This window comes from Siniperca chuatsi, linkage group LG7 (assembly GCF_020085105.1).
Source record: "Siniperca chuatsi isolate FFG_IHB_CAS linkage group LG7, ASM2008510v1, whole genome shotgun sequence".
In the NCBI taxonomy this organism is placed as follows: Eukaryota; Metazoa; Chordata; class Actinopteri; order Centrarchiformes; family Sinipercidae; genus Siniperca; species Siniperca chuatsi.
Window position 1 is genome coordinate 4,411,220 of NC_058048.1, and position 13,940 is coordinate 4,425,159.

The 13,940-nt window shown below is 40.6% G+C and overlaps 1 protein-coding gene across 1 annotated transcript in view; it reads right to left on the reverse strand.

Moving 5' to 3' along the window:
- Positions 1 to 8,146, reverse strand: part of sorl1 (sortilin-related receptor, L(DLR class) A repeats containing) — a 98,060-nt gene extending 89,914 nt beyond the window's left edge. The window contains exon 1 of the mRNA XM_044202093.1: positions 7,737 to 8,146. Coding sequence (XP_044058028.1) covers positions 7,737 to 8,063 — 327 coding nt within the window. The 5' untranslated portion in view covers positions 8,064 to 8,146. The remainder of the gene's footprint in view (positions 1 to 7,736) is intronic.
- Positions 8,147 to 13,940: the final 5,794 nt, after the last annotated feature.

Here is a 13,940-nt window from a genome sequence, read left to right on the forward strand (position 1 = left end):
TCTTGTATTTCTAAATGTCTGACTTTAAGACGTTAACAGAAATGGAAATACAGCTAATGAACTCAAAAGCTAATTAATTCAACACAGCCAAGCATGTTATGTTTTAGGCCAGCAATTTCCAGGAGGTCTTCAATCAACTGCACAATGTTCCACATGACACAACGACCCTGCAATACGTTCTATCTTTATAAGGTTTCTCATTCTCAGTTTTTGCTGACACTCTGTCAGAGAGGTGTTGATTCAACTCTGTGGTCATTTTGTATGTTCAATATTAAATAAATAAAAAAGACATCATGAAATAAATAATCATATGAATAAATTGTGCAAAATATATAAATGAACCAACAATTTGTGAACAATGTCACTTTTCATAATGACACGTTTTATTTCATACTGTCATCTTTCAACCAGTCACAAGCCCCAAGCCTCTCTTAAAGGTCCAGTGTGTAGGATTTAGTGGCATCTAGCGGTGAAATTGCAGTTTGTAACCATTTGAATACCGCTCGCCTCACCCTCCCCTTCCAAGCGTGTAGGAGAAACTACGGTGGCCATGAAACCAGAAAAAAACGCAAACGGCCTTATCTAGAGCTAGTGATTGGTTTGTCCGTTCTGGGCTACTGTAGAAACATGGCGGTGCAACATGGCGACCTCAGTGGAAGGGGACCCGCTCCCTCTGTAGATAAAAATGGCTTTTTCTAAAGTAGTGAAAACACAACAATTCTTACTTTCACGTGATTATACACTAATGAAAACATACTTATAAATATTATATTCCATTTCTGTTAATAGCTCCTCCTAAATGTTACACACTGGACTTTAAACTAGCAAACTCAACAATTGCTACAAAATTTTGCCAGTTAGCACCTCTTAGCTAGAGCAACAATATATATTATGAAATTAAAATTACGTCCGATAAACCATTCAGTCATTATGAAAATAAGAATGATGAAGCAACATTTCAGAATGAGTTGAGTTTTAATAAAGTTGTTGAGTTTTATTGTTTCATTTATATATTTTACAGATTTATTCATGAGATTATTTCATAATTATTTATTTATTTATTTAATATTGAGCACATTGGGGCTCCATAATTTTGGAGAAAAATAATCGTCAGCAATTTTAATAATCATTTATTAAGCTTTTTTATTAAGCACCTGTGCTTTGCTTACTATGACAAGTCAAATTGTCTGCTGTGAAGAAGAGCTATCTTTTAAAAGGAACACTCCACCAATTTTACAGATGAAGACCAGTGCTGTGTCTCAATTCGGATAATTCCGTTCTACTACAGTGTACTTCCATGTAGTACACTGTGTACACTATGTACTTACTTGCGCAGTGGGTGAATTTTGACAGGTTAGTGTTGCCTCAGATCGAACACGGCTGTTGTGCACTGGAAATGACGATTGCAACATTTGACCACTTCTTCTTTTTAATGGCGAATTGCAACTGGACAGAGCATTACCGCCAGATTAACCAAAGAAACATACTGATGGCTTCTATCCGACAACAGTATAGTGGTACTTAGTGGGGAACAAACAGGTCTAAAAATCTCCACTATGCATCGGACTAATCTACACGTGTACTGTGTCCCACAATGCAAAGCACTGGAATGGTCACAACAACCAGTCACTGTTGAAATGGCGGACAGCAACACCCCCGCGTCAGCGGAGGAATATAACTGCTCTGTCCCTAATAACAAAAAATATAACTCAACGTTAGATTTAAATTATGCATGTCATGTTGTTTTCTTATTGACAGCTCGTTAAGGTTAATGTTGCTTTCTTTGTGATATCAAACATCAGCTTAGCAGGCTTAACTTAAACGCTTTGTTATGGATAGTAGGGCAAAGGTAGCTATACGTTCGTTACAGATAGGCTGTAGCCTAGTCACAACTGTGAATTGTTCTCCAAGATTAAATTAGAAAAAAATGTTACAAGTGGTAATTTTTACATTTATATTCCTCCTATTGCTTACATCCGCTTTCCAAAACCGGGAACCGGCTAAGCCTGGCCTAGCATACTGCAAAATAAACCGATTTAACACTTTCATACTGCATACTACTATGAAAAGCAGTACGCAGTATGTAGTACATACTGCGTACTGCGTTCGTCGGTAGTATGTAGTAGGCGGTGCTGAAAACAGCCATTGCCATCTAACTATAAAGGAAGGAGTCTCTGTCTGTATGTAGGTATGTCTGTCCTTCGATGTTCTCGACAACTGTTCATCCGATCGACTAAAGGGTTATAGTTAACCCTCTCTCTCAACGGCGCTGCTGATACCTAGTAAGGTATCAGATACTTATGGAACACGCAACATACTGCAGCCTATTCGTGTCCACTTTATGTCGTGTTTGTACACGGCTCTGTTGAATACTCGATTCTGATTGGTCAATTACGGCATTCTACGGTCTGTTCTTTCTGAAGAGCAGACCGCTGCTATGAACGCAGGTCTGATCATACTCTGGAGTCCAATCATATCAATCCGCAGAAAAAAGTCCTGCTGCAAATAAAACTTTCTTTAGTAAGTATCAGTGTAATAAGCGGAATAATGCACAGCGAGCCAGTCATTATTGCATCACCCTGTTGGGGTTAATTTCACAATAATGACCGGCCAGCTGTACATTATCCCTTACATAGATGTACATCACAGCTACCAGTACGGCAACTTTAAGAGCTCTCTGGAATTTTGATATGAATCACACAATTTTTTGTGGTTCCATAGGGGTGGGCTTCATGGCTCAAAAGTCAATATTTTTGGAGTTGGAGTCCGAGTCTGACTTATTGGTGTGTAACTGTAGCCTATTATGTTTCACTAATTTGGCTTGGAGGAAAGTAGCCTGTGTTTATGTTTAGAGAGGTTCTTGTTTAGATATGGTTTATGCTGATGTGAACGCGTAGGCTGCTAGCTGCGGCAGTGAAACACAATAGCCCAATGAGCAGTTGTTTTACTTGAAAGTATTTGCCTAATAGATATGATGTGCAAAATTTTTAATGCAAATTTATAAATATGCAGGCTGTAAACAGGATTCATAAAAGCTCTCCAAGCACCTGTGTGCCAGCTGCATATATACTCAGTATGGAAAATCTGCTTTCAGCATTAGCAAAGTTTTGGGGGGTTTTCTCGCTACTTTTTGCCATCATCGCCCATGTATCCCTTCTTTTCAACGGCTTGGCACTCTCTCCACTGCTACACCTCTGATTCACGAACATAGGCACAGGGGTAAGAACAAAATTGATTGGTATGCACAAGCTGGGAATCTGGCCGTAATTTTGAGTGTGCACTTATTCTGTGAGCAAAGTAAGAACATTTCTACGCACATATATATCATAGTTTTGATGTCACCATGACCTTTCCACTAGCGCCACCCACAGGCCAAACTGTACAAACCCCATTTTCCCCTCTACTTACTTTACCCCGAAATGCACAGAGCCAGCAAGGCACCTGTAGCGAAACACGCTCAAGTTTCACTGTTTTCACTCGAATGTTTTGGAGGGGTTTTCTGTCCTTCGTTTGATCGTCAGTTTCAACGCAAACTGTGGTGTTGAGACCCGTGCACAACAGCAGTTGTGGAAAATCCTAACCACAAAAGCTCTACCCAGGAGACCCAATGGTCAGCCCATCCCTGGTAGCAGTACGAACAGCTGGCCATTTCATTACTACAGTGCAAATGGACAAGGAGCGTATACACTAAGGTTGGGCTGAATATGCCAAACTGGCATATTCAGCCATCCAAGCAAGCAACCAAATGACCAAATGAGAAATGATGCAAATGAGTGCGTGAGGCAATTCAACTCTTCTTCGTTTAGTTTAACGGCGGTTGGCAGGCAATTCAACTGAATTCAAAAACCTTACTTGACAATCGATGTATGTTTGTGTACCAGTGATTTGATTTAAATGACAGGACTCTCGTCTCTCGAGACATAACGTTATAGGACCCGCTGGTCTCAATAAGCTCGGACCTATTTGATTTTCAGGCTTTGAGAAATTTGGAACCGGGTCCTTATAGAACGGGGTCTCGATCCCCATCCCTAATTGCCACACGCAAATGTTACTTGTTTTGTGTGTCAAACGTGAGAACTTGCTGATTTTATCAGAAAAAAAACAGCAATTGTGAAGACGTCACCTTGGGCCCGGGGGAACTGTGATGTGTGTATTCTAGCCTTTGAAAAAAAAAAAAAACTAACTGTTAGCTGCAGCCCAGAACATAATATGGAATGTTTTTATTGACAGTTATTTTAACTTATGAAGCACTTTGTCGCTGTCCAACAAAATGTCAACTTTTTATGAAAGAAGAAAAACTGCCAATTGTTTGTTGTGACAATGCATTTCTGAGATATTTCAGCGGGTTTTGTGTGTGTGTGTGTGTGTGTGTGTGTGTGTGTGTGTGTGTGTGGTGAGGGTTGCCTAAGAAGTAGAATTTTCCCAATCACCAAATATGGAGACACATATTGTCCACTGACATCCATTGGTTGCCTTGGTGATGGCTGTCCACCACAGTTAGGCTACCAGTACATTTATACCCCAACCTGTGTAAGGGCACTTTAAAGCAACTAGGACTTGGAGTGACACTTGACAGTGAAAAAGAAGGTGGTAGGGAATCAAACCACATTCAGCCACAGAGGAGATACATGTCAGTGTAATCGCCTAGCAAAACTTGGTTGGAATGAGAAAAAAAACCTACCACAAACCCTTCCAAAATACAGCTACCACAGCTCCTACCTGTCCTTTACAACATGTTGGCTTATTTCATCCTAGCCCTGACTATTCCAGTCTTATAAGAGCCACTATCAAACCTCACGTCGGGGCAGTTAGCCACAGATTAGGTCAATGGATGATTGATTAAGTATGCAAACGGTACTCCACTCAGACCAAGCCATTATCTCTAATTACAACGCCTGCTCAAGCTTCTTAACAAGTCCAGTCATACCACTACAAGACAACAGGAACAACAAGCTGAGGAACAAACACTTGACAAGCTAAGCATTTAATAACAACTCCCGCCGGTCGCATATTTCACAAGCAATGAAACCTGATCCTGATCTGACTCTCTGGAGGCTATTTGTCCTGTTTGCTGTGTTTGGACTGCGGGTGTCACAAGACAAGAAAGCGGCAGCCAGCATGAGACAGCAGGCTGATGACGAATGACGGAGAGAAACGCTTCCCTCTGCTCACTACTTCTCCTCTCCGGAGCTCATTTTGTCAACCACAGACACCCACACATGCAATGACAAACACCCACACTGTTTTTTTCTTGTCTGTATTCTCTAACCAGTCATCGAGGATGTTGTCCCCTCCTTTGTTCTGTTTTTCCTCTCCCATGACAACATATATACTGGATGTTGAAAGGGTTTATGAACATTCATCAAATCACCTATAAAAGTATGAAGTTTCTAGATTTACATACAAATTAAATACAGGGAGTACAGAACCATAAACATGGTTGTATGGCTTCTACATAGTGACTTACTTTAGTCGTTTACTTAATTTCATTATTTTTCAAATTAAGTTTTGCATTCGCTTCTAGGGATGAAAAGGAGTTGTGGTATCATTCTCTATGGGCCCAGTCCTTTAACTGTGTGCTCCCCTTGGGTGGCCCCAGAGCCAGTCAAGCTTCTAACTAGCGCTGCAATTATTGATTAATCTGACCATTATTTTCTAGATTCATCAATTAATCACTTGTCAGAAAATGTTGAAAAATGTCCATATTCATATAGCTTGTTTAAACCAACCCATGGTCCAAAACTCAAAGATATTCAATTTACTACCTTATTATACTAAGACAACCTACAGATATTCACATTTGAGAAGCTGGCAGTGAATTTTGGGCATTTTAAACACAAACCCAAAATTACTTGAACAATCAATTGATTATCAAATGTGTTGAAAAAAAATAATTCAAAGCTTTTCTGCCAATCAACTATCGTTTCAGCCCTACTTCTAACCATTGTAGAAAAGCGCCAACCTTTGAGGCACAGATCCATTCCCCCTTTACAGCTCCAGCCAATTTCTGTTCTAGCAGGTTCCCAGACCTGTTCAGTCTTCTCAAAGTTTCACAATGATGCTAACTCTCACTTTCTTTCTCCACTTGCAGGTGAAATGTGTTCCCAGGCAATCATGTTTCATTGAGACTGTTGCAGTTTGTTCGGAGATGCTTCACTACACTTCACGGTGTTGTCTGGGTGTGTTCAATAGCTTTATAATGCCTGAAGGTTAGGAGAGTGCAACGGCCCAGTGCAAGACTACTGGATGAAATGTCTTTGCTATACCAGCACTAATGACTGCACCACTGCCGATGATCATACACCAATGCTGTAAACCAACACTGGACTCTGACTGCTCCTCAGCAAACTGCACTGCATCATATTGAACAAGGACAAGGGGAATGAGGATAACTATGACACCAAACATGGATTTCCCAAAAAAAAGAAATGCAATTATATTCAACCAAGTGCATGTAAGGAAGAGCTGAATATGTTCAAACACAGCCACTTTAGGATAGAGTCTGGACAAAGAATAGCAGCAGCTGCTGGACTGGTACAAAGGTGAAAATCTGGAGGAAACTATTTGCTTTCAAATTTAGATAGAATGGGGTTACTGACCTGGAGCTAGCACCAATAGGTTGTGTTCTGTCATGTGTAGCGCGACCTACACACCAAACCCCATTTAAAATTTAGCTATTTTATGTACCCTTGAAACGTTTGACAATTACTGTATATTTTTCAAAAAAATGTAATGTCTTTTGCTAAATTCAACTTTCACTTAATTTACCAAACATAACTAAAATTTGGATTTGGTAAATATAAGCAGTCATTCTACTAAAATAAAGCTCTGTTTGATGTACTACATGTATGCCAAATTAACACTTCACTGCCATTCAGAAACTATCTTGAGTCATATTCTACCAGGTGTGCATAGTATCTGACGATGAGCAGCGCCATTGAATTGCCTTATTTTGAATGAAGTTTGCCTGAACAGCTTACCAGAGCTACTTTGCATTTATGGGGTCCTCGTCTGAGAAACAGGTATCTTAAACTTTTCAATTGAATCAGCGCGACACCCTGCTGAGAGAGGGTAAAGGAAACCAACAGTCGAACTGTTTGTTTCTCACCTAGCATTAGCAGCACTATTCTCTCCGCGTTCTCTTCTACTGAGAACAGCTATTACAAAATCGTATTGTTTCCTTGGTCATCGGCGGACATACACACCTGATAGCACACAACCGAAAACGTTTCCAGAATCTTACGGGTGTTCTGGTAACTTCGGCATACACTTAATCTACGTAGCAGCTAGTTAACTCTTACGTTTTCTGCCATTTCTCTGTCTACTTTAGGAACTGCCACAGACAGGTTGCCATGAACAGACTAAAAGGGGGACCAGGTTTGCGTGTTGACAATCATTTGAATACCTGCTTGGTGAGCTGTAACGTTATGTAGCTGGCTACATCGAAAACACCAGGTGAACCGACTGACACAGAAACCTTTTCTCATCTGTTCACTGGCTATGTGGCTTTGAGGTTAAACAGGGTACTTTTCGCCCTTTTCTATCCATACAACAGTGAACACAATCAGGGCTACTTGAGCTTAAGGTGCAAGAAAAGATGTGACTTAGGAACCCACACTGGGGCTTGCATAATTTCTCCAAGACATCCGTGGCAGCTAAGGGCAGCAGTCTGAGGTGATGCCGAGTATTCAGATTTAAGAGAGTAGTAACGTTACTGCTGAGATGCACTACATTACCTGCCCGTACACCTTTGGCATAACGTTAGTAGATTCTCCAGTGCTCCGGCGGGTTCGATGATGCGGGTAGGCGCCGAAGTCCGACCCGCCTTCAGCGGCACTACGAGCGGCCAGCGGCAGCGCTGGAGCCGCTGCGCCTCCTCCATCTCCGTCTGCTAAATCCTCATTTGCTTCTATTGTGAAAAATCCTCTGTTTTGCGGCAGCATGTAGCGCTGCTCCGGGTGAAGACGGAGGGTCGACGAATTTATTTCTGCAACCCAGAGGACTAATAAATATAACGACCACCGAAGGGAGGACTGCATCTTGCCTGCTTGTGATATCGCCATGTTTGTGTATGTTTGGCTTTTGGATTAGGTAAGCCTGAAGAGCTCCTTCTACTGGCAGTGATGTCCCCGATGCTGCATTCACAAGCCATGGGGATGTCGGGAAGTACTAGACTTCGCAGTTCAAATAGCCTTACATTGGCTTAGTACTACACACAAAGGCAGTTAACAAGCCTCCGATGCTCCACAATAATTTTTTTTATTTTTTTATTAAGAGACAAAAGTACAAGAGAAACACACAGTGACAGCCACAAAAATAAACGTGAATTTAAACAACAAGTCATGAAAAGTAATACTAAAATTCTTAACATACGAATTACGAATTAATGACATTATTATGTGAAAAACTGGGAAATTAGCCACATCTCAGGATAACTTATAAGAACTATAAGCAAATGTATTACATTCATGTATCTTACACAAAGTTCTTACCAACCCTCAGTTATGATAACACATCTTTCAATATGTTTATTGTGGCAGTAACATTAAAAACAATGAAAAGGTGAAAAGATAACAAAACATGATAGGAAGCCTGATATCAAAACATTCTGATAATGCTTTTATTACAAGAATCGTATTATTATTATTATTATTATTATTATTATTATGGATTTGCAACATTGCCAACAATGGCCTAATACAGTATACCCAGAGATGTTAAAGGGATAGCTACCTTGGTATAAACAGTATTGCAAAATCTCTGTATCTGTATCATTATATCAGAGTCCCAGTCAAGTTTCAAGTCTATCAGAGCATGTCTCAAATCAAGTCTCAAGTCTTTGAGGACAACTCCATGTCCAGTCACAAATCAGTTGCAAGTCTTTCAGGTCTCTGTATGCTGACCATTAAATGAAAAATAAGAACGAAATACTCAAGATGTGTGGCTATGTAAGACTTGCCTGATTCTTTATTTTTACTCATCGATACTTTTGTTGGTCAAAACATGTGACTTTAATGTTTTAGCTTTCAAGTCTTAATTAAGTGAGGTCCCCCAGCAGTGAAGTCCGTGTGTGTGTGTGTACATTCAAACTCACTGTACCTCTGCAACAGTATCACCCAGACACATTTCTCTACATTGTCATCTCTGCACTTGGAGGTCGATTCACTCTGCTTTTATTTTCATTGATTGTTTTCTTCAGGGACTGCATTCATAAACATCCTCCGAGAATTTCATCCTTTCTTGCAAAACCTTTGAATTAGTTGGATATTGACTGGACTTGCACTTCCACAGGAAAACAAAGTTGCTCTGTGTTACAACACCACAGGTAGAATGTGAGCCCTGGAGGTTTCATTATGGTTTAAAAAGTAACTTTGTGAAAGGCTTGCTCCTAAATCAGGTTTGGTTCTTAATTATGCAGTTTAGAAACTGTAGTGACCTTGTTACACTCAAGGCTGGTATGGATTATCTATTTGGTTGTTTCTAGCGAATCAAGATGTCTTTAAGTCCGTATATCAACCTGCCATTATTAAAGTAATGTCACAAAATTTGTTGCTCTCCATTTATCTTAATTTATATATTATTTCCTCTCTGACCATTGAATGTAATCCAATCTCTATGGTATATACTGTATGCACTCTGTATATTAAATTAATATGAGGGACAGTGTGATGAGGACAGTGTGTGTGCTGTACACCTACCTGCTTTCCAGTGTTCAAACATCCAGCATCAAAATGGAGAACTATGTTCATGGAAGGAAATGTGTGCACTCGAATATACATTTTATATACTAACATAAGAAACATATTTGAAACTAACCAGCTGCTATACGTTTAAAGTAAAATGAGTAGTATTTATTTGACTAAGCTTGTACTTAGTTCGTACGTAGCCTAACACTTTAGGATTCTTTTAAGTTCCCTGTCAACCAAAGAGAAAGAAACTGTCACACAGAAAATACTTCTATCAGCACACATACAGTATATTGAAAAATTGCTACGAGTTCCAGCAACATATGGAAACTAACTAGTTACATTATGGAGTGTCACAATTAACACGTCCAATCAAACAACATTTGTAACGTAGGCCCATATTTTATCAAATGTGCTCAAATGCAGCCAAATTCTGCAGCTGAGAGTTTGATAACGGACATTGACTTTAGGTGGTACTAATCCAAATATGGCAGTCAGTGGGTTATAGGTGAAATATTACACACACTGTGCAAATTATACCTTTTAATTATTATATACAGCAAGAGGGAGCAAAAAGTCCCAACAGAATCATGTAAGTACACCTAGAACATCTCCAGAAGGATGGATTTGAACTAATCTCCATTAGGAAAGGCTATTTGTGTTACTTAGTTTTCAGCAGTAATTGTCTACATTCAACATATCAACAGCCTATCAGACTGCATTATGGACTCTATTAACTTCTGCACAGACAACATTATCCCCACAAAAACAATCTGCTGTTTCCTTAACAACAAGCCCTGGATTAATAGAGACATCAAATCCCTGCTTATCCAGAAGAAACTGGCTTTCAAGGCTCGGGACAGAGAGGAGGCACGACGCATCCAGAGCAGCCTGAAGAGAAAGCCCGAGGAGGCAAAGAATGCATACCGGGAGAAGGCGACTTCAGCAGAACAACTCGAAGGAGGTGTGGAGTGGGCTGAGGAAGATGACTGGCCTCAAACAACAAGGGCCGGGGGTGGAGGGGAGTAAAGAGGGGGCGAGTTTAATCGGTTCTTCACCAGGTTTGACTCCGGTGCCCCATCACACTCCACCAGCCCCACTCAGACGTGCTGCCCCCACCCTCACCTGACCATCACTACCAGCCAGGTGAACAGGGAGCTGAGGAGGCCCAGGCAGAGCTGCTGCTACCTCCCACATGATGATGACCTTTGAGAGGCTGGTCCTGCAGCGCCTGCGGCCGCTGGTGGCTGTCTCTCTGGACCCCTTGCAGTTGGCATACCAGGCAAACCTTGGTGTGGATGATGCCATCATCTACCTACTGCACAAGGCTTACTCTCACCTGGGGAGGCCCAGGTGCACGGTGAAAATAATGTTTTTTGACTTTTCAAGTGCATTCAACACCATTCAGCCACTCCTGCCTGCAGAGAAGCTTACAGCCATGAAGGTGGACTGTGTCATGGTATGCAGGATTACAGTCAGACGTACTGGATAGTAACACGGGCGCACCTCAGGGATCTGTTCTGTCTCCCTTCCTGTTCACCCCACACACATCTGACTTCAGATTCAATTCTGGATCTACTCATGTTCAGAAGTTCTCCGACGACTCGGCCACTGTCGGCTGCATCACTGGGGACAACGAGGATGAGTACCGGAGTCTGGTGGAGAGATTTGTTGGCTGTGTAGCATCAGCCACCTGCAGCTAAACATCAGCAAGACAAAAGAGCTGCTAGTGGACTTCCGACAGAACAAGAAGCCACCTACACCTATCACCATTCAGGTTGAGGAGGTGGATGTGGTGGAGTCATACAAGTTCCTGGGGGTGCACCTCAGATAATTGTGGTGCCATCTAAAGGAAGGACAAAGCAGACTGTGCTTCCTGAGGAGGCTCAGGTCATTCGGTGTGTGCTGTGTGTTGGGGAGGCGGCATTACGGCTGGTGATGCCAACAGACTCGATAAACTGGTCAGGAAGGCGGGCTCTGTTGTAGGAGTGCGCCTTGACAGCCTGGAGGAGGTGGCTGGGGGGAGGATGAGGTCCAAAATCAGGAACATACTGGAGAACCCATCTCACCCCCTTCATGAGGAGATGAACGGCCTGAGAAGCAGCTTCAGTAACCGTCTCATCCTACCGAGCTGTTCGAAGGAGCGCTTCACGTGCTCCTTTGTACCAACAGCCATTCGACTATAATGCATGGCCCTTGCATGATGGCTACCCCTCATGGACTGTACTATCAGAATCAGAAATACTTTATTGATCCCTGATCGGAAACTCTTTTGTTACAGCAGCTCACTGTCACGTCAGGAATAGAAGTTCTAAGCAAATCAGAATATAATACAGGTCAGATAAATTAAGTACACAGTGGATATAAGCATAAATTAAAACAAGTGTAAAGTACAAAGTGGATTTACCGGTTGACGATAAGTATGTACGGTATAATAATACAATGTAATAATACAAGTAGTAAGTAATAGTGCATGAACTGTCAAGTTAAGTGTAGCTTATTAAGATGATTATGAGGCGGTGGATATTGCACAGCAGTATACTGTATTGACTATACATGTGGACACTTTTTCCCTGTATTTATATATGTTTACATGTACATATTTTTATTCTTTTTTATTGTATTCCTTATCTATTCATTATTCATTTCCTATTCCCTACATATCTCTGCTGTTGTGAGACTGAAATAAAGAGCTGCCCTACCCTGTTAATGCAAAACTCTAATTTGAATGTGTCTGCGAAGGTACTGTACCTTTCTGTTTTCTTTTTTTTTCTTCCCCCAAACTTGGATTGCATATCCTTGACCACTTGTAAATGTACTCTCTTTGATTTATGTTGCTGCTTCATTGTTTTGTTTTTTTTGACACACTGAAATAATCCACTTAGCTGCCACCGGGCAGCAGCATTGATCTGCAGTTAAACCCACCACCTTAGCAGCTTCATCCGATATCCACTTTACTCACAGTGTAGTTATAATCTTCCTTTCTATAATCCCATTGATTTAATCCTATATGAAGGGATTTGAAGATGCCACATGTCCATGACAACCAGTTTGTGGTAAAAGAAAACATATTAATCCACTTTATGTTCCTGATTTTGGGAGTGGATCTGTTGCTTTGAGAGCTGCTCAGGCCTTGAATAATTGCTTTGAAAAGAGAGCTTTAAAGGTATAGATTTAAAATAACGTTGATCCTGAGCTAGGCTATGTGCTGCTTACCACGACAGCGTATTGCTGCCAGAATTTTTTTTTTAATTATATGATATATTGTTATGACCACTTCATATTATTGATGTTATTATGATATATTTTTTCATTATTACTAGATACCAAATTATTCAGTTTTTACAAGAAACCTTACTTTATCTTGTTATATCAAAAAAACCTTCTCGTTATTTCACAAAACCAACGTTTCTCGTTATAACATAATAAGTATGAATGTTGTTACAACAAGAAGCTCCCATATTCAAGAAGCTGGGTGTCGGTTTGTTGTGTGTGTTTTTTTTTTTTTTTTGCTGTGCTTCTTTGCATTATGGTATGAAGAGTTAACCTTATAGTCATCTGCAACGGTTGTTATATGAATATGGACAATAGAAATTGGATTGGCAAGAAATAATATTGTCAGTCTTGCATAAGGATCATGGTGTGACAGTTACAGCAGCTCCTCGAGGCAATTAAATGTACTAATTCATCAATTGATGGCAGAATTCTGCCCAACAGTGTCATTGAAATAAAACGGAAATAGTGTTTATAATGAACAATGAATGCTTTTAAAGCTAAATTGGAAAGAGGGGAAAAAACACAGCCCATGCTGGGGGGGTTATGGTCCAATTAGTTTCCTCTGGAGCGGAGTAAACAACAGTGTTGGGCAAGTTACTTTCAAATTTAAATTTATTACACATTACTAGTTACTTTCATTTAAAAGTAATAAGTTACTTTACAATAGTGCAGTCCATGTAGAGCGATGATTACATTACTTTTGCGTTGCTTTCACCAAAAGAACTGCAGAGGAACGACCAGGCATTATAAGCTGGGTAATGTAGTTTCACAGCGGGTAATCAAAGCACGGCAGCTCGAGTTCATTGCAGTTCATTACAAATCCAGTGGTGATGTTGAATAGCCTGATGAAGGCAGATCTGGCCCATTCATGCATTCACATGCAGTGGTTACCACTTTGTATTAAAATTGCCCGCTTATGTTAACAGTAGTGTGATGAAATGGAGCAGTTAAATAGCTTAGACCTTTTTAAATAAACAA